This window comes from Suricata suricatta, chromosome 8, assembly GCF_006229205.1.
Source record: "Suricata suricatta isolate VVHF042 chromosome 8, meerkat_22Aug2017_6uvM2_HiC, whole genome shotgun sequence".
In the NCBI taxonomy this organism is placed as follows: domain Eukaryota; kingdom Metazoa; phylum Chordata; class Mammalia; order Carnivora; family Herpestidae; genus Suricata; species Suricata suricatta.
Window position 1 is genome coordinate 24,273,782 of NC_043707.1, and position 18,715 is coordinate 24,292,496.

At 43.4% G+C, this 18,715-nt stretch overlaps 1 protein-coding gene across 5 annotated transcripts in view; it reads left to right on the forward strand.

Annotated features, from left to right (window-relative positions):
- The window catches only part of CALN1 (calneuron 1), a 508,077-nt gene that overhangs the window by 474,619 nt on the left and 14,743 nt on the right, over positions 1-18,715 (forward strand). For all 5 annotated transcript variants that reach the window (XM_029948318.1, XM_029948322.1, XM_029948321.1 and 2 more), the window contains one exon: positions 12,515-12,671. In XM_029948318.1, the coding sequence (XP_029804178.1) occupies positions 12,515-12,671 (157 nt within the window). The remainder of the gene's footprint in view (positions 1-12,514; positions 12,672-18,715) is intronic.

Sequence of the window (18,715 nt, forward strand, 5' to 3'; positions counted from 1 at the left end):
AGTTTAATCTTTAAAAGCAATGCAAGAGATGTTGGATCAATTTTTTTTAAGCAACAATAACAATCTGGGCACAAAGGGAATGAACTAAAATAATGAGAGTGGAAGGAATCAAATGACACTGCAGAATTAACACCTTTGCTGGAGATAATAGGAGCAGAATTAACAATGGGGGAGAAAGTAGGGATGTGGAGTACAAAGCGAAGAGATGAAAATGATCAGAGAAGAGGTGAAAAATATGTAAACAATGGGGAGAGATTGTAGAATAATGTGTGTTCCAAAGGAAGGGAAGTATTCATAAAACAAGAGAAAGTAATCAAAGTGGCTGTTAGGAAACGTCAGGAGGCAGACATTGACATTTGTGTGAATATGAAACTCCCCCTCACAAAACCCCAGACCAGATCAATGCAAAACATGTGACTTGGGGCATCTGGCTGGCTCAGTTGGTACAGCTGTTAACTCTTGATCTTGGGGTTGTGAGTGTGATCACTTAAAAATAAATAAAATCTTAGGGGCACCTGGGTGACTTAGTGGGTTGAATGTCAGATTCTTGATTTCAGCTCAGGTCATAACCCCACAGTTGTGGGATTGAGCCCCACCTTGGGCTGAGCATGGAGCCCACCTGAGATTCTCTCTATCTCTCCCTCTCTCTCAAAAAAAAAAATTAAAAAACAAAATCTTAAAAGGAAAAATAAATAAATAAAAACCCTATAACAACACAGCATGGAAAACATTTTTAAAATTTCATAATGCAATATTCCTACTAGAGAGTCCAGGAAGAAGAAAGAAATGATCATCCAAGTGAAAATTTAGGCCACCATCCGACCTCTTCGCTCCTCTCCCACATTAATCAATAGAAGACCTGGAGAAGCTTCAAGGGCACTTTTCGTGGGAGATTTGTGTGATTCTAGAATTTTATACCGAGCTGGGTTTTCTGCCATAAGAAATGGTAGGAGCAAAGTATTATCAGTTTGTAAGAACTCAGAAAAGGTAGTGTTCACAAATGCTTCATTATCAAACTATTTTCAAGAAGTTCTCTTAGCAGATATTTGGGTGAAAATCAGGTACTTGGGGTTGGGACAGGAATAGAAAAATGGAAATGAGCATTGAAATCAATTAAATACTACGAGGTAGCAGAGGCTGTTACATATTTTGTTGTAAAATTAAATGCAGAAGCCAAATACTATTCTAGAAAATGCACATGGTAGGAAATGTGTCATAGTAAATTTCCAATTAAACTAAGCAAGGCTGTAAAGTGTTGGAGAAGAGGTCAGAAATAAAGGTATTATAAACTTTCTTATCATATTCAAGCAAAGATGAGAAAATGCAATTTAGTTTCTTGAATTTGATAATATAAGGAATTATTGCTTAAGCAATGCATTTGATAAATAGAAAGATATCCACTAGCATAATCAAAACAGAACAACTATGGGCTTGGGGGTTTATTTTATTTTCTATGTTTTGCAAAAGACAAAAAGCAAGGAAACCATAGAGAAAGCTGAAGTCTGGAATGCAGAGGATGAAATAAAAGTCCAGCCAAACATGTTTATACAATATAAAAATGGAATTAGCCTCCATCATTGGAAGGCAAAGAATCTCAGGTTAGATTTTTTTTTTTAATGTTTATTTATTTTTGAAGGAGAGAGAGAGTATGAACGGGGAAGGGGCAGAGAGAGAGACACACACAGAATCTGAAGCAGGCTCCAGGCTGTCAGCACAAAACCTGACACAGGGCTCCAACTCACGATCTGTGAGATCATGACCTGAGCTACACTTGGACGCTTAACCGACTGAGCCACCCGGGCACCCCAGATTTTTTTTTTTTAATCCAACTGTAGGAGGCACCTGGTTGGCTCAATCAGTATAGCATGCAACTCTTGATCTCAGGGTGGTGAGTTCAAGGTTCGAGCCCCATGTTGGGTGTAAAAATTAAATAAGTAAAAATTTTAAACAAAATTGAAAAATAAAAATATAAAAGTAAAAATCCACCTCTATTCTCTTTATAAAAGACATACATCCTTTTTATAAGATACATACATTTTTAACCAGATATGTATTTAAAACAACACAGAGAGGCGCCTAGGTGGCTCAATCGGTTAAGCGTCCGACTTTGGCTCAGGTCATGATCTCACGGTTCGTGGGTCTGAGTCCCGCATCAGGCTCTGTGCTGACAGCTAGCTCAGAGCCTGGAGCCTGCTTTGGATTCTGTGTCTTCCTCTTTTTGCGCCTTCCGTGCTCATGCTGTCTTTCTCTCTCTCTCAAAAATAAATAAAACATTTAAAAAGATCTTAATTAAAGAAAAAAACACAGAAAGTTTAAGAACTGAAAAGGAGTGGTGCCTGGGTGGCTCAGTTGCTTAAGCATGGGACTCGACTTCGGATCACGTCATGATCTCATGATTCATGCGTCAGGCTCTGTGCTGAGAGCCCGGAACCTTCCTGGGATCCTCCCTCTCCCTCTCTCTTTGTTTCCCCTCTTCTCTTAAAATAAATAAATAAATAAACTTTTAAAAACTTTTTTAAAAAAGAACCAAACAGGAGACAAAGATTTAGCAGAAAATCAATTCCAAAAGAAAACAGGTGTAGCCATATTGATGTAAAAACTTTTCTTTTTCCAAAATAGAAGGCACTTAAAAATTTTTAACATTATTTTTGGATTCCATATGCCTGAAAAATTTAGTATCATTTGACAGCACAGGTGATTTGAAAAATAATTTGATCTATCTTGAAACTTTTGGTTCCTAGGCTTTGGTTTGGGTTTTGTTTTTAAATTTTTATTTATTTAATTCCAGTATAATTAACATGCAGTGTTCTGTTCATTGCAATTCAACAGTTCTGTACGTGACTCAGTGCACGTCATGACAAATGCACTCTTCAACCCCCTTTACCTGTTTCATCCATTTTCCTACCCACTTCCCGTCTGGCAATCATCAGTTTGTTCTCTCTATATTTAAGAGTCGGGAGGTGGGGGGAGTTCATTCGTCTCTTTTTGGCACTTGAATCTTTTTTTAATGACTGATTGTGTGTATCGTTAAGAGGCACATTACAGGGGCACCTGGGTGGCTCAGTCGGTTGAACGTCCGGCTCGGCTCAGGTCATGATCTCACAGTTCATGGGTTCGAGCCCCCCGTCAGGCTCTGTGCTGACAGCTAGCTCAGAGCCTGGAGCCTGCTTCAGAGTCTGTGTCTCCCTCTGTCTCTGTCTGTCCCTTGCTCATGCTGTCTCTCTCTTTCAAAAATAAATTAAAAACATTAAAAAGAAAAAAAAGAGGCGCACTACTGTCCTGTACCCAATTCCAGTGTGTGGGTTTTGTCTCACACTACCAAGCACTTCTCCAACACCAGCTGGGGGTCCTGGAATTCAATTCAATTCTAACTTTATCTACTTGGAGTCAGTATCACGTTACAGAGGTTAAGGACTCAATCCCACAAGGCTGCTCTCCCCTTCAGTTGCCAATTGCAAGTCCAGGGTGTTACTCATCATGACTGGCAAGCTATAGGTTCCTGGGACACCCTCCCTCTGGGTTCTGTGAACTCACTAGAGCAGTTCACAGAACTCAGAAAACCAGTTTCCTCACTAGACTACTGGTTTATTGCCAAGGATATTGAAGGATACAAATTGGGGCACTTGGGTGGCCCAGTTGGTTAAGCATCAACTTCGGCTCAGATCATGATCTAGCAGTTCGTGGGTTTGAGCCCCACACCAGGCTCTGTGCTGACAGCTCAGAGCCCCAGAGCTTGCCTCCAATTCTGTGTCTCATTCCCTCTCTCCCCCTCCCCTGCTTGTGCTCTGTCTCCATCTCTCAAAAATAAATAAATGTTAAAAATATTAAGAAAAAAAAGAAGGATATAAAGCAATGGCCAGATAAAGAGATAATAGGGTGAGATCCCAATTTAATTTGGAGTTTGGAACATGGAATTGTCCTGGCTCACTGACCTAGAAGCTCTCTAAATCCCTTCCTTTTGGGTTGTTATGAAGGCTTTTTAACCTAGGCCCAATTGATTAAAACATTGGCCATTGGTGACTGAGTCAACCTCCAGCCCCTCTCCTCCCTGTAAAACAGTGGGTGGGACTGAAAGTTGCACACCCTCTGTACATGATTTGTTCCCCTGGCTACCAGCCCTCCCATCTCACAGAGACCTCCAAGAGTCACCTCACTAACATAAACCCAGTTGCAGCTGAAAGGGGCTCATGAATAACAAGACACCCATTTATGGCCAAAGTGATTGCAGGAACTGAGGGCCAGAGACCAAATATTTTAACAAAAGATGCTTCCATTGCTCTTAAATCACTTTGGAGATTCCAGGGATTTTGGGCACTGTAAGGCAAGAACCAGGAACAAAAAATGGAAGACCAAAATATACATTTATTATAAATCACAGTATCATACACACCATGCCCATTCCGTAATGGATAGAGGCTATAACCTATTTATATTGATGTCCTCCTAGTGCCTTTCCTGGGCTTTCTCATACTCCATACCCTCTTCCTGGGTGTTGAAATCCTTTCTGATGATTTTTATTATCATCTGTATGCAAAGGACTTTCAAAGCCATGTCATTAGCCCATATGTAAATATCCCCCTGGGCTATTCCGTTGGGTGTCCCTCAGGAACCTCGGGTACACACATCCAGAATTCACCTGGCCCCGTCTCTCTCTAGGCTTATTCTTCCCGTGTCCCCATCCAGCTGAACATAAACCACGGGCGTCGTCCTGACTGGCTCCTTCTCCTTCATGCTCCACACACAACTAATCATTGAGTCCTGCCAATCATGGCAGATTCGCTCCTATGCGCTCTCTTACGTGGTTTGCGATTCTCTCTGTCACCATGGCCCACTGTTAAAGAGTGATGGAAGAAGACAATCAGGTGATAAAAACAAACTTTTACACTTCACGAAGCGGACAGTTTGCATTTGGAGAACTGCAAAATGGGGCGGGAGGCAGGAAGCTTTTACAGGATAAGGAGTAAAGAATAAGGATGAGAAAAGGAGAAAATATCTCATCAGCTGGGGCCACACAGTCCTCCTTGTCTAGAGCGAGGAGACCGAGTGCTGGCTTGGTGTTTGGGAACTGGCTGACTGGGCATGCTGCGCTTCCGGTCAAGAGGAACATTGACAAGGACACAAAAGTTATCTAAGTTTTGGTTTGCTGACGTAGCACCTCGGGCAGGAACAGCTCCCTCCTGGGCCTAGAAAGTGATGTGAGCACCACCATGCTTTCTGAAGCTGTCGCTTTAATAGTCTCTTGGCTGGTCCTCTTGCCCGTTGTGCATGGAGGAGAAGTTGTCTCAAGCCCAAACTTGATGAAGTCATTTCTCCAGTGAAAATCCTTTAATGGCACCCCCATCGTACCCAAAAGGTAAAAGCAAAGCTCCATTCCTTAACAGATTAAACCCATAATTACCATATGATTCATCACTTCCACTTCTGGGTGGCACATACCCAGGAAAACTGAGAGCAGGGACAGGATCAGATATTTGAGGGCCCACACTCCTAGCGGCATTATCTGCTGGAGGCCACAAGGCAGAAGCAACGTGGATGAACCCAAGTGAACTTAGACAACACAAAAGGACAACGCACTGTGATTCTACTTCTGTGGGGTCCCAGACTTCTGTTAGGCTTCCTTTTTCTTTTTTTTCTTTCCTTTTTTTTTTTTTTTTTTTTTTTTGAGAGGGAAAGAGCGCACAAACAAGGGAAGGGTAGAGAATAAGAGAATCTTTTTTTTTTTTTAATTTTCTACATGTTTATTTATTTTTAAGAGACAGAGAGCGAGGAAGGGAGGGGCAGAGAGAGAGGGAGACACAGAATCCAAAGCAGGCTCCAGGCTCTGGGCTGCTGTAACACAGAGCCTGATGCAAGGCTTGAACTCATGAACTATGAGATCATGACCTGAGCCAACGTTGGATGCCTAACCAACTGAGCCACCCAGGTGCCCCAGAGAATCTTAAGCAGGCTCCACACTCAGCACAGAGCCCAACATGGGGCTTGAGTCTGCAACCCTGAGATGATTTGAGCCAAAACTTAAGAGTTGGACACTCAACCGACTGAGCCACCCAAGTGCTGTTGTATGCTAGACTTTCTACAGAAAGTAGAATGCTGGGCTCCATGGGCTGGAGGAGCAGATGGGGGGCAGTGGGGAGATATTGTTTAATGGATATGGGGTTTCAGCTTAGGAACAAGAGAAAAGTTCCGGAGATGGACGGTGGTAATGGTTACACACAATGTGCATGTACTTCATGTCACAGAATTGTATACTTAAAAATGGATGAAATGGTAAATTTGTGTGTATTTTACCACAATAAAAAAAAGAAAAAACAAATAGAAACCAACCAAGCCCCTCACCGAAGCACACAAGACCGTTCCTGATTAGCACCCTCCCCACAGTTCCCCCCTCACCCCCTCCGTCTCCGGCTCCCAGACCTCGGAAGAACTCAATCTATGGCCAGTCGAGGAATATGTCAGCCTTCACACCCTAGGTCTTGGCAGAGCCGTGTGTGTGGCCACCCTGGCTTCCCTTTGCCTTTCTCCCATGCCCATCCACCTGGCAAATGTTTGTAGGTCTCGGGTTGTAGTCCTGTCTTTCAGAAAGCCCTCTAGAACCCACTGCCTTTCCCATGGGTTACCAAGCCATCCTGTGCTTCCTCTGTCTTGGATAATAACACACAAACTTAAAATTACTTATTGGCTTGTCTTTTGAAAGCTAGATTCATGTCTTGCTCAACCTTTGCCTCTCCATCAGTGTCTGGCGTGGAGTCAGCCTCAATAACCATTTGTTGAATTAGGAAATCAATCTTTATGCACTAAGGGATAGCCTCATTTAAGAAATATTAGGACTGTGAGATAGAATTCTCTTCAGAGATTTTAATGTGTTACTCACAGTCTTTGACCAAATCAAGTAGTCCCCAGAAAACAAGGTTACAGCAGATAGCAGATTATAAGTGTAAGGCTACATAATATAATTAATGAAGATCAATATGTTTGTGTAATTGACCCTGCAGAGATATCATAATAGAAAACTCCTTATGTTCCTAAAAAATAACAGATGTGTGCAGGCTGCATTCTTTAACCATGATCCAATAAAACAACAAAAACCGAACCTAGGAGAAAGAAAAACAAGTGGGATTATAAGAAAACAATGGGATATAAGAAGTACTGAGTAAGGGCGCCTGGGTGGCTCCGTCAGTGAAGCATCCAACTTCAGCTCGGGTCATGATTTCACAGTTCATGGGTACAAGCCCCGCGTTGGGCTCTGTGCTGACAGCTCGGAGCCTGGAGCCTGCTTTGGATTCTGTCTGCCTCTCTCTCTGCTTTCCCCCACTTGTGCTCTGTTTCTGTCTCTCAAAAATAAATAAATGTTAAAAAAAAAAACACTTAAAATAAAAAGGAAGTACAGAGAAAAACTTAAAACTGTGGTACTATTGAGGGTAGTTCCATGCTGATCTTTTGGTTGGTTTTCTGAAAGAATAAAAAACATAAGCCAACATTGACTCCAGAAAAATTAGAAAGTTCAAGGACTGATAATCATGAAAGGAATACTTGTTGGCATCATGTCTGATAGTGAAGTCTTGTAAAAGAGATCCATTCTGACAATGTAGGAAACCTGGAATCCTGCTTAATTAATTTTGTTTAAATATTAGTATCCTATTATCAAAAGATGACCTAGATAGCGGAATAAAAGGAAAAGAGGGATTTCTGGAACTGCATCTTGCCTTCACTTTGTCAGACTCTGGCTGATTCTTTTCGCCTAATTTCTGATTTTCAGCAAATTCTCAGCTGGTTAGGATTTCTCAGGGTCCTCCAGTCCTTCCACTGATCTTCCAGGAAATGCTTACTCATTTTCTCAGTCTCTTTGATTCTATCAGTCTTAGTCTCTGATCATGGCAGAGTGGATGGCGTGTCCAAATTTTCTCATCTGTGACATCCATGCACCCTCATCATGCATCTTGCCAGCCTTCCCATGGCACCCAGGCTAGCAACTATATTCTTCCCTATCAAATCAAAGGACACTTAGACCATGAGTCACCCCTACGTGTGTCTCATAATTCACTCCATACTCACTAAACTGTGATGTAGAAAAAAAAATCCACTCTACACACCCACTTCAGTTGTTCTTACTTATATGAATGGCCTTGAACTTGAGTCATTTAGATTTCCAGCAAACTTCGGTAACCCCCTTTCATTTGTTAGAAGAAGGTCACATTTAAAGCAAGGTAAAGTTTGCTTTACAAAGAAAGCAAGGAAGTAAAAAGGTCTAGAACTTTCATTCGCTGTGATCCAGATTAACTTTAAATATTTCTGTATTCATTCTTGGCTAAGTTATACTGCAGAGACCCCAGAGTCTTAGTGGCCAACATAAGGGCTTACTTCTCTCGAGTCACAGGCCCTTTGTGAGTTAGCTCCATGTGGTATTCATTCCAGGATCCAGGCTATTCATTCATACCAGCCCCTATTTGGTATAAGTGTTTTTGTAACAGAAGGGAAAAGAAATATCAGAACACAAGATGGTTTTGAAGCTTCTCTTTGGACATCCATCATTTTCATATATGACTTTCACTGGCATTTAATTGGCCCAAGCCTGATATCAAAGAGCCAATGGGCAAGGAGATATAATCCTCTCACAGGGAGGGGAAAGAAATCATTAGAAATAATAAAACATGTTACAGCCCCCACCCTTGGTCACAAATATTCATTTTCCTCCCTTTAGCCACAAAAGTGACTCATCCCTACCCAAGAGAAACACTCAAAAATCCCAGCCAATTACAATACAGAAGACTCAGATCAAGGGCCGCCTGGGTGGCTCAGTTGGTTAAGCGTTCAACTCTGGATTTTGGCTCAAGTCATGATCTCATGGTTTGAGGGATTGAGCCCCACATCAGCCTCTGTGCTGACAGTGCAGAGTCGGCTTGGGATTCTCACTCCCTCTGTGTCTGGCTGTCTCTCTCTCTCTCTCTGAAATAAAATAAACAAACAAAAAGACTCAAGATCTAGACCCTCATGATATACATTAAATCTGGGTATGGTTCCTCCTGATCTGGAGACATATGGATTAAAAAAAGACAAAAAACAAATTCCCCACCGCTCCTCCCACCACAGCCTCAACATATAAGGCTGGAAGAGACACAGGTTAACCACCCAGAACATTCCCATCCAGAAAGAAAAAAATGGTAGACACATAGCAGTCAAAAGCTTAGAGCAATTCTAAAATCTTGCTGTACAGACTTTGCAGTGAGGAATATCACTTGATTCGATCGTAGTTCTGCTTCCTGGAAACTGCTCTTGACTTCATTGAATCATTTCAAGAATGATTCCCAGCTTTACCATCTGCGAGACCTTATGCCCTTTTCCACTACTCTCCTTCCCTCCTGATGAGGGCATTGGAAAATGCACCTTGCTTCGGGCCTGTGTCGCTTATCCTCCTAATGGCTTGTGCCCATAAAAGGTTGGGAACCCAAAGGTCATTTTACGTTTTGAACAGGCACAGAGGATTTTCATCCCATGCTGCTGGCTCTTGCCCAACACAGCTCTCTCAAAAAATTTGTCTTTAAAAAAAAATCTATTTGATTTCAACTGTATTTTGCTAATAGCCACATCCACAATTATTTATTTTGAGACATAACTCTCTCTAAACTTAATAATCAGTTTCCTTGGAGAGTCACTTAGCATTTTCAGGGGTTTTAATAAGGACCACTTGGATTTGTTTTGTAATTTATAACATTTCTCAATTTTCTCTCTTCCTGATTGAAGATGAAAAACAATTGCTTCTTTCCATTCTGCAAGACCAGGAATTTCTGAGTGGTCTCTGTTCCTGGCTTCCAAACCAACCAGTTCTTTCCTGAGCTCATCTCTCTCTCTCTTCCCTGCTCCTCCCCGCCTTTTAAAAATAATTAATATATAATTAACATAACATTACATTAGCTTCATATGCATATGACAATGATTGTAATTTGTATATATTGCAAAATGATCACCACGATACATTTTTTCAAGTTTATTTACTTATTTTGAGAGAGAGAGAACAATTATGAGCATGGGAGGGGCAGAGAGAGAGGGAGAGAAAATGATTATGAACAGGGAGAGGCAGAGAGAGAGAGAAAGAGAGAGGGAGAGAATCCCAAGCAGGCTCTGCACTGTGAGCACAGAGCCCGACACGTAGTTCAAACTCACAGACCAAGACATCATGACCAGAGCCAAATATCAAGAGCTGAACACTTAACCGACTGAGTCACCTATGTGTCCCCACAATAAATTTAATTGGCATCCCTCCTCACACATAATTACATACTCTTTCCCTTTTAACGAGAACTTTTAAGATCTACTCTCTTAGTTTCAAATATGCAGTACAGTGTCATTAACTATAGTCAGCAAGCTATACATTAGATCCACAGAATTTATTATTTTATAACTGAATGTGTGTCCCTTTGACCCCCTCCACCCATTTGCCTACCACCCACCCACCCAATCTGTCAACCAGCAATGTGTTCTCTGTATCTATGAGTTCAAGGTTTTTAGATTTCTTTAGCTGTTTTTTTAAAGATTCCATATATAAGTGAAATCACACAATATTTGTCTTCCTCTGTCTGACTTATTTCACTCTGAGCTCACCTCTTTCTTTTTTTAAGCCTTTTAATTTAAATTCAAGTTAGTTAACATATAGTGTAATAATGATTTCAGGAATAGAATTTAGTGATTCATCACTTACATGTAACACTCAGTGCTCATCACAAGTGCCCTCCACAATGCCCATCACCCTTTTAGAGCATTTCCCCACCTCCAACCCAACACTACAAAAGTAACCCTATTTATTCTCTGTATTTAAGAGTCTCTTATGGTTTGTCTCCCTCTCTGTTTTTATCTTATTTTTCCTTCCCTTTTCCTTCCCTTCCTATGTTCATCTCTTGTGTTTCTTAAATTCCACATATGAGTGAAATCATATGGTACTTGTCTCTCTCTGCTTATCTTGCTTAACGTAATACACCCTAGTTCCATCCACATTGTTGCAAATGATAAAATTTCATTCTTTTTGATCGTTGAGTAATAATTCCATTGTCTATATCTACCACATCTCCTTTATCCATTCATCAGACGATGGACATCTGGGCTCTTTTCCTACTTTGGCTCTTGTCGATAGCTCTGCTATAAACATGGGGGTGCGTGAGCCCTTTCAAAAAAAATACCTAGTAGTGCAATTGTTAGGTCATAGGATAGTTCTATTTTTAATTTTTTGAGGAATCTCCCTACTGTTTTTCAGAGTGGCTGCACCAGTTTGCATTCCCACCAACAGTGTAAGAGACCCTCTCTTTCTCTGCATCCTCGCCAATATCTGTTGTTGCCTGAGTTGCTAATTTTCGGAGCCCAGTTCTTTCTTGTTTCACCGTCAGATACCACCAGTTGCAACCATGCTGTCCCGCAGACTGATTACCTAAAGCCACAAACTCATTCAACATATACCTGTCCTCTAAGTCATCACAGGCAATGACGCAACCAAATGTCATGCTTCTGCATAACATCCATGGGTCTTCATCTTTCCAGCCTCCAATCACATTTTTCCCATTTCCCACCACTTGGCCCCAGAACATCATATTTTAGAATGTTTGTTACAGCAGCCTCTCACTTCTATGTGGTATTGTATTTTTTTTGTAAATTCTTGTATTATTTTTAATCTATTTTGTGTTCCTTGTATAATTTTTGTATTATTGACTTAAAGCAAGTTAGCAAACAAGCCTGAAATCCCTATGGCAGACAACCACCAAGGGCATTTCTTACTCACGTTACTTTTCCTTTATGGGGTATCTGTACATCTTCTCCACCTTATCCTTGTTCTGGGGCCCAGAGAGAAGGAACGGCCTCCATGCGAGGCATGCCATTCTCATGGCAGAAGGGACAGAGCACATGATCTGGCCCTTAGAGCTTTTAATTGGATGCGGCATATGTGACTTTTGCTCACATGTGAGAAAGTGATAGAACCGCACCTGCCAGAAATGGAGTATAAGCCTCTCACTAGGACATGAAGAACATTCTGGGGGATGCCACACCTCCCTTCAGCTTCTCTTCATCATAAACATGGCTTTGAACTTGCATTTTATCTTGTTAGCACATGATACATATTTAAAACAAGATGGGAAAGGCTGGCTTCTTGGGAGGTACAGAATATCTTTAGGGACGTGTGCATTGTCTGAGGTGTGACACCACTCCCAAGTATGTGAGGTGTGTATTGTGTGCAGAGGTGACAGCAGATGGCCAGGTGAGTAGGAAGCCAAACTAGCAGGTGGCATTTTTTTTTTCTCCAGGAGTCTCAACTGAGGGGGGTATGTTGTGCTCACTGAATTCCTAGTAAGTCCCTGCAAGTTCACGAGTATGCTTGGAGCAGAACACGATGGAAAAATTGCTCATCTGATATCCTGGAAAGCTGAGCAAAGCTTCCATACAGGAGCTTCAGGCTTCTGGGGCTTTCCAGGCATGCCCCAGTCTGAGTTCTCAGCCCCATGTGCCAAGACCTGCTGACCCCTCTTTATCCCCACAGTTCGACATGCAGAGGATAACTCTGGAGGAGCTAAAACACATCCTCTACCATGCCTTCCGGGACCACTTGACAATGAAGGACATTGAGAACATCATCATCAACGAGGAGGAGAGCCTGCAGGAGACCTCAGAGAACTGCCAGACAGAGTTTGAAGGAGGTAGGTCCCCCCAATTCTGCTTCCTACCTGGTCTGGGGCCGGCCAATGCCTTCACATCCTCGCTATGAAAAACGCGTTTACAGTCGGGGCCGGAGGGCCTCATCCTGAAGCCAAGAATCCAGGACGGAGGTTACAAGGTCCTTTCTGCAAAGATGCAATAGGTTCCTTTTTTTTTCTTTCTATTTTTTCCCCTAAACCCTGCATTTTTGCAGGACTTCTAGTGACCTTGTCTTTCCTCCAGTGTTTCTCTCGGATCTGTGGTTAGACATGCAGTTCTATGGCGGGGGGGGGGGGGGGGGGGGGGGGGGGGGGGGGGGGGGGGGGGGGGGGGGGGGGGGGGGACAGGGGGGTCGTGTGGAGTGGTACAAACAGCCTCTTTAGGCTGCGGGCCAACTTGGGTCAAGTTCAGTGGCTAATTGCATGACCTTGGTGCATACCCTGATCTATAAAACATCAGGATAATTACACCGACTTCCCAGGACCCTTAGGAAAGGATCGCCTCTGTGCTCTGCTCCCTGAAGGCACTGGCACAAAGAGCCCCATTCATGAAAATGCTGTCATGAATCTAACCACGTACTTACACAAGAAATAAGCTTTTCCTGGGGCCAAAATATAGACTAGTTTTCTTGGGCTCATGAAAGAAAGCAAGAAAAGATAAACAGCCTACCTGATCCTCTAATCAGTACAAAGTTCCAGGGACGCTAAATAATTTAATCCCTCTTTCTGACTTTGAAAATCAAAACTGCTTTCACAACCCTGATGAATAGAAGAAAAAGAGTTTTTTAATTACATTAAAACAGGATATCAGGCCCAGCCATCTTTAACTTGTTCAGGGCTGAGATTTCTTAAAGGGGTCTAGCCACTCTTTTCTTTTTTTTCTGAACACTTACACAAATCAGGGCACACAATCAGCAACCTGTTGTGTGGCCACCAGGATGGCCTTCAGCTGCCTGGTCTTGGAGCCGCCACGTTAGAGCCAGCTGAGTGGGGAGTCTACACAGAATGGAATTAGTCTGGCCACAGTGGTTCATTTAGACCCGGACCCCCAGACCCGCATCGTGTGCAGGATGAAAGACCATGACAAGAAAAAACAGGAGGAGATGCTTCTCCGAGGGTTAAGTGCAGTTAACATAAGCCAGGGAGATAGGGAGTGGTGGATAGGGATTGGGATAAGCTGGAGACCCATGCCCTCTTCTAGAGGCATTCAAAATGTTTCAGACATGCTGTGTATCTCAAACCAAACCCAGTTGTGGCCCCAAAGCTGCCCTGGTTGGCCTGCATGTGACACGTGGCCGGAAGCATCAGTGGCTGTATTTGGAGTTGGAGCCATGCAAGACCACAGGAGAGCAGGATGGTCATGGCCAAAGCCATGTGCAGGGAGACAGGAGGCTGAGTAGGGGTGAGGCAGGCAGCGATGGGAGGAAAACATGGGAGAACAGCTGGCCTGGCCTCCCTGATCCATCGCCATCCAGCTCTTTCCACCCGGATGACAGACTGTGTGTTCAAACAATGGAAATATTTGGGGCTCCGGCCCCCCACTGTCAGCAAATGCTCTGGAGACGGGTGGGAAGAGTATTTCTGGGCATCTTGTTTTCCACAAGAGCCTTTGTTGGAGGATCAGTGTTTTGTTCAGAGAAATGTCACAAGTCTTAGTAATTTGGGAAAGGTCAGACTGCACTGGGAAGTACTCTGAACTCTAAGCAATGTCTTTTTATTATTCAAAAGCTCATATATTAATAAACTGAGGGAGAAAGGAGTTTCCAAATAGAAGTCTTACTCAGTCTGCTTCAATTGATTCGTACATATAACACTGGCAACAGCTACCAGCTGTGGGGTAATTGATAAATTCCGTTTGCTATACTAAATGCTTTAAACTTTATGGTCTTCTTTAATACAAGAAGCATTGCTTTGCAATTAGTGCACTGCTGTTTTGAATGCCCTCTGCAACCTGGATTACATAAGCCATTTTGCTTGTTTTCACATCAGAGAGTTTTTTGTTTTGTTTTTGTTTTTAATATTATGCCAAAGCTGTTTGGCCTGAAATGCAAGCTCATTGGTTTGTGTTCAGGTTTAAGAGAGAGAACTGAAGTTGCTGGTGAATATATTTAATGCCCATAACCATCTCCTTGTTCAAGAAAGGGCCTCCCTGACTGTATTTTTGGGCAGAGTTGTCTTAGGAAGGGTTGATCCACAGGCACTGAGCTCCCCACTGGTGCCCTAGGACTGGAGAGACCTAGTAGCCGACCTTGACCTCCTCCCTTCCCTCCCAGGGAGCTCTTCCCGCCTGCTCTTGTTAAAACTTTGCTGCAGAAAAAAACAAACCAAACAAAACAACTTTGCTGCAGTAGATGTATACCCTTGCTGATCAACTCATCCGGAAAGCCGGGAGATCCAAGGGGACTGAGAATCTTGCCCTACTTTATGTCAGACGAAGGAATCGATGAAGAAACAAACAAACAAACAAAACTAAAAGTGCAGGTCTTTGCCTTAAAAGGTGAAAAGGCACACCTGTCTCTGAGCAAGGAAGGATGAGCTGGTCAATGAAACTGATGCTTTGTGATAGAACGGGAATTTCTTTTTCAAGTGTTTATTTTTGAGAGACAGAGAGCACAATCAGGGGAGGGGCAGAGAGAGAGGGAGGGAGACACAGAATCTGAAGCAGGCTCCAGGCCCTGAGCTGTCAGCACAGAGCCCAGAGTGAGCCTCAAACCCAGGGACCGCAAGATCATGACCTGAGCCGAAGTCAGGCGCTTAACCAACTGAGCCACCCAGGTGCCCTGGTAGAATGGGAATTTAAAGAAGCATAAATCAAATAGCTTTGCTCTCAGCCAAGTGGGGGGCAAGGTTGCAATTCTGGAATGTAGCAAAGGTTTGAAAATGCTGATATGCACAGGCCGTGTGACATGCAGCTTGGAGCCGAACAGGGGGCTTCCTCCTGCCCTGGCATCGTTGCACACCAGTGACTGTACCTCCCACTTTTATAAATCTTGGGTCTGAGGCTTGTACAAAGGTGTTCAGGTTCTATCCATTAAGTCAGGAAATCTCGATCATTCCTTCCACATGTGTGGGGGGGATGTGGCCCCCTTTGGTGGGAGAGGTTTATGTTTTTCTTTACCTCCTTCCCTTTGGCTTGATTTTGTTGTCTTTATCTATTTTTAGGCCAACACCAACCACAGATATGCATGCGTGCACACACGTATACACACAGCCCCTCCTATTTTCTAATCTGCCTTATCTTTACAGAAGATTAGGGCTCTGTAATCATAAAGAAATGGGGAATTTTCCATCTTCTCCCAGGGGAAGGTTAAGAGGCACTAGGATGAGATTCCAAGCTACCCAGAAGGACAGCTTTCTTGACTTGTCTTCAGGAGACTCTTGAGTTGGGGGTTCATGTCACGTGTAGAACCCATTTTCCCAGAGCACCAAAAGAAATCATCTACAGAAACCCTTATTAAGGCAGAGAAGAGACTAGAAGAATCTAATTCAAGGGTTCTGAAGTGGACCTTTCCTTGATTCACACCTGGCTTCCGAATGAGAAATTATTCAGAGTGAGTCAGGCCCCTGGCCACGTGTCACCCAGGTGCTTTGGACATGAGGTCATCTAATTGCACTGAATTCAGAGGCTCTCTGGCAAAACCCACCAGTTGGCAGTTTGTAGAGGCCCGGATCCAAAGAGAATACTCAACTCAAAGGATGCCTTTCAGGTACCTCCAACGCCCAGATCTTCTTGAATTCCCTCATTAAGATCAATTACGTTCAATGTTCTGAGCTGTCAGTTTTCAATACGTGTGTTCTAACAATTTGGAAAAATAAATAGGTCAGCATTCACCAAAATGGGTTAGATACAAGACTACGTACCTACCCGTGATGCCCACTCATGGTCCGTGCTACATAAGAGTACTAAGGTGTTTTGCTTCTGTGTGACTATAATCACCAGACATTTCGCTTTTAGAGAATGGAAGCTCAGTGACACTGAGAGACAAAGTCTTGTTTCATTATTTGGTTCCAGTTGCTGACATATAGAATCAGGTGGTCTTGTGGTTGAATCATCTGTTTGACTGCAACCGGATCCTTATTAAAGGTTCACATAACAAATTATACTATATATTGTTTACTGCTTCATCCATATTGATGCAGTGCAGGAGGAAAGGGACAGGGAGGAACTGCCTGTCATGCCAGCCAGGTGCAGGTCACTTGTTAACATGAGCAGGTTCTGTGCCCCCCACCACCCCGGTACAGATGAGGAAACTGAGGCTCAGCAGGGTGGTGTCACTTGTCCAGGGTCAAACACCGGGGAAGGGTATGAACCCCATGGCTATCTGACAAGGCCTGCCCCGGCCCCTCCATTAGTCCCTCTGGGTCCCGTTAGCCAGACGTCGGTGTTTCAGGCTCCTTTACGGAATAACACTTCATCATTCCCCATTTTTCATTTCATCGCCAGGGAAGTCATATTATATTTGGAAGTCGAGTAGAAGGTGCGGCAAGACTGTGTGTGAGCCCTTTCAAGACACATCCCCCAAATGTTGTCCCTAAATGGAATACCAGCTGTCAGATTTTTCTAGACATTCTGACAACACGCGCGACAGAAGGAAGTAAAGCGAAATCATCAACGGGGGAATAAATAGTTTCTGTGAAAGGCAAGGCAGAGCTGCTCTGTGCCATTCAGTGCCTCAGGATGATGGACGAGAGAAAGAAATGTCAAGGGAAGGGACACGGGCCAGGTAGCTCCCAAGGCAGCACCGTGCAGACATGCGGGTGATGTGCCCAATGCTGTGTAAACAAGATACGTGGCCCTGTGTAAGTTCTTTAGAAACTCTTTTCTTCACCTCTGCAATGCAAAGATGGAATAATGATGGTCACATCCAGCTTCAACAATGTCTGGTTCAGCAGAAGGTCAGAAAGAATGTGCAGCCAAATCCAAGGTCACCAGGCCAGCCATCCCTGCTGAAGCTGCAGAATTCCTATTGGGATGTCAAATGCATACCCAGATGGGGAGGCTCGCCCCCTCACCTGGCCGTGCACGTTGGGTATTTCAGGCTCGTCCAAATGAGAAGGGCATACTATGTCATCCACACCATCTGCTCCTGGTTTGCCTGGTGCCATGAATTTCCTTAAATAAAACCTGTTCTCTGCGGGTGGAAGTTAAGGTGGAGCTGAGGGTCCATGGCAGGTGGTGTGACAAGACACTGTTTTCAAAGAGATTTGGGACTTCAGACAGAAAGAGATGTTTTCTTCCATTTGGGAATCCTTCACCGCAGCCCTGTTGGAAAGTTTTCTGGAGTCACGAGTGAGGAGGGATGAGATTCTGGGACCCGAGATAGAGAGCTAGTTTTGATTCATATGCCTGGTCATTAAGGACTCCAACTCTGCACTCTAGACAGGCCTGGCTCAAAACCCTGCTTTGCCCTGTCTGAGGTCACTTGCCCGAGACACTTAAGTACATAGTAAGAGCCTGATGTTCTTCATCCATGACATGGGAATCACAGAATGACTGCCTCATGTGGTTGTGACATGAGGTGACACGTGAGATTATTTTGTAAAAGGCTTAACACGTTAGCAAGCACTCAAAACAAGCAGACAATGAAACAAAGCCAGTTCATCCCTGGCCCCGGTTCTATTCTCCTAATTTCTTTTTCCTGGAGACATTGTGAGTACCCACTGCTAAAAAGTCACACCTTTAAAGGATGGGGCAGGGACCAATTGTGTAGGGCTTGAATATTCTTCTTGACACATTCATTCCTAAAGTCAGGCAGATGCCAACATTGGAGGTTCTGAAAGTACCTAGTCAGGACTCTTGGTTTTAAGTAGCAGAAACTCAACCCAGACACCCTTAAACTAAAAAATATTGGCAAAGGATGAACTTTGGCTGATTTGGATTGAAAGAGCTCAAGCAACATTTCCTCTTCCCCTCAACACCCAGTTTGTCACTCTCCTTCCCAGTCTCTCTGTCCTTCTTTTCTCTTTGTTGGCTTCATTCTTGGGCAGGCACTCTCTCTCCCTGAAGAGACAGGATTTTCTCCTTGAAGATTCATTTCCATTCCAAG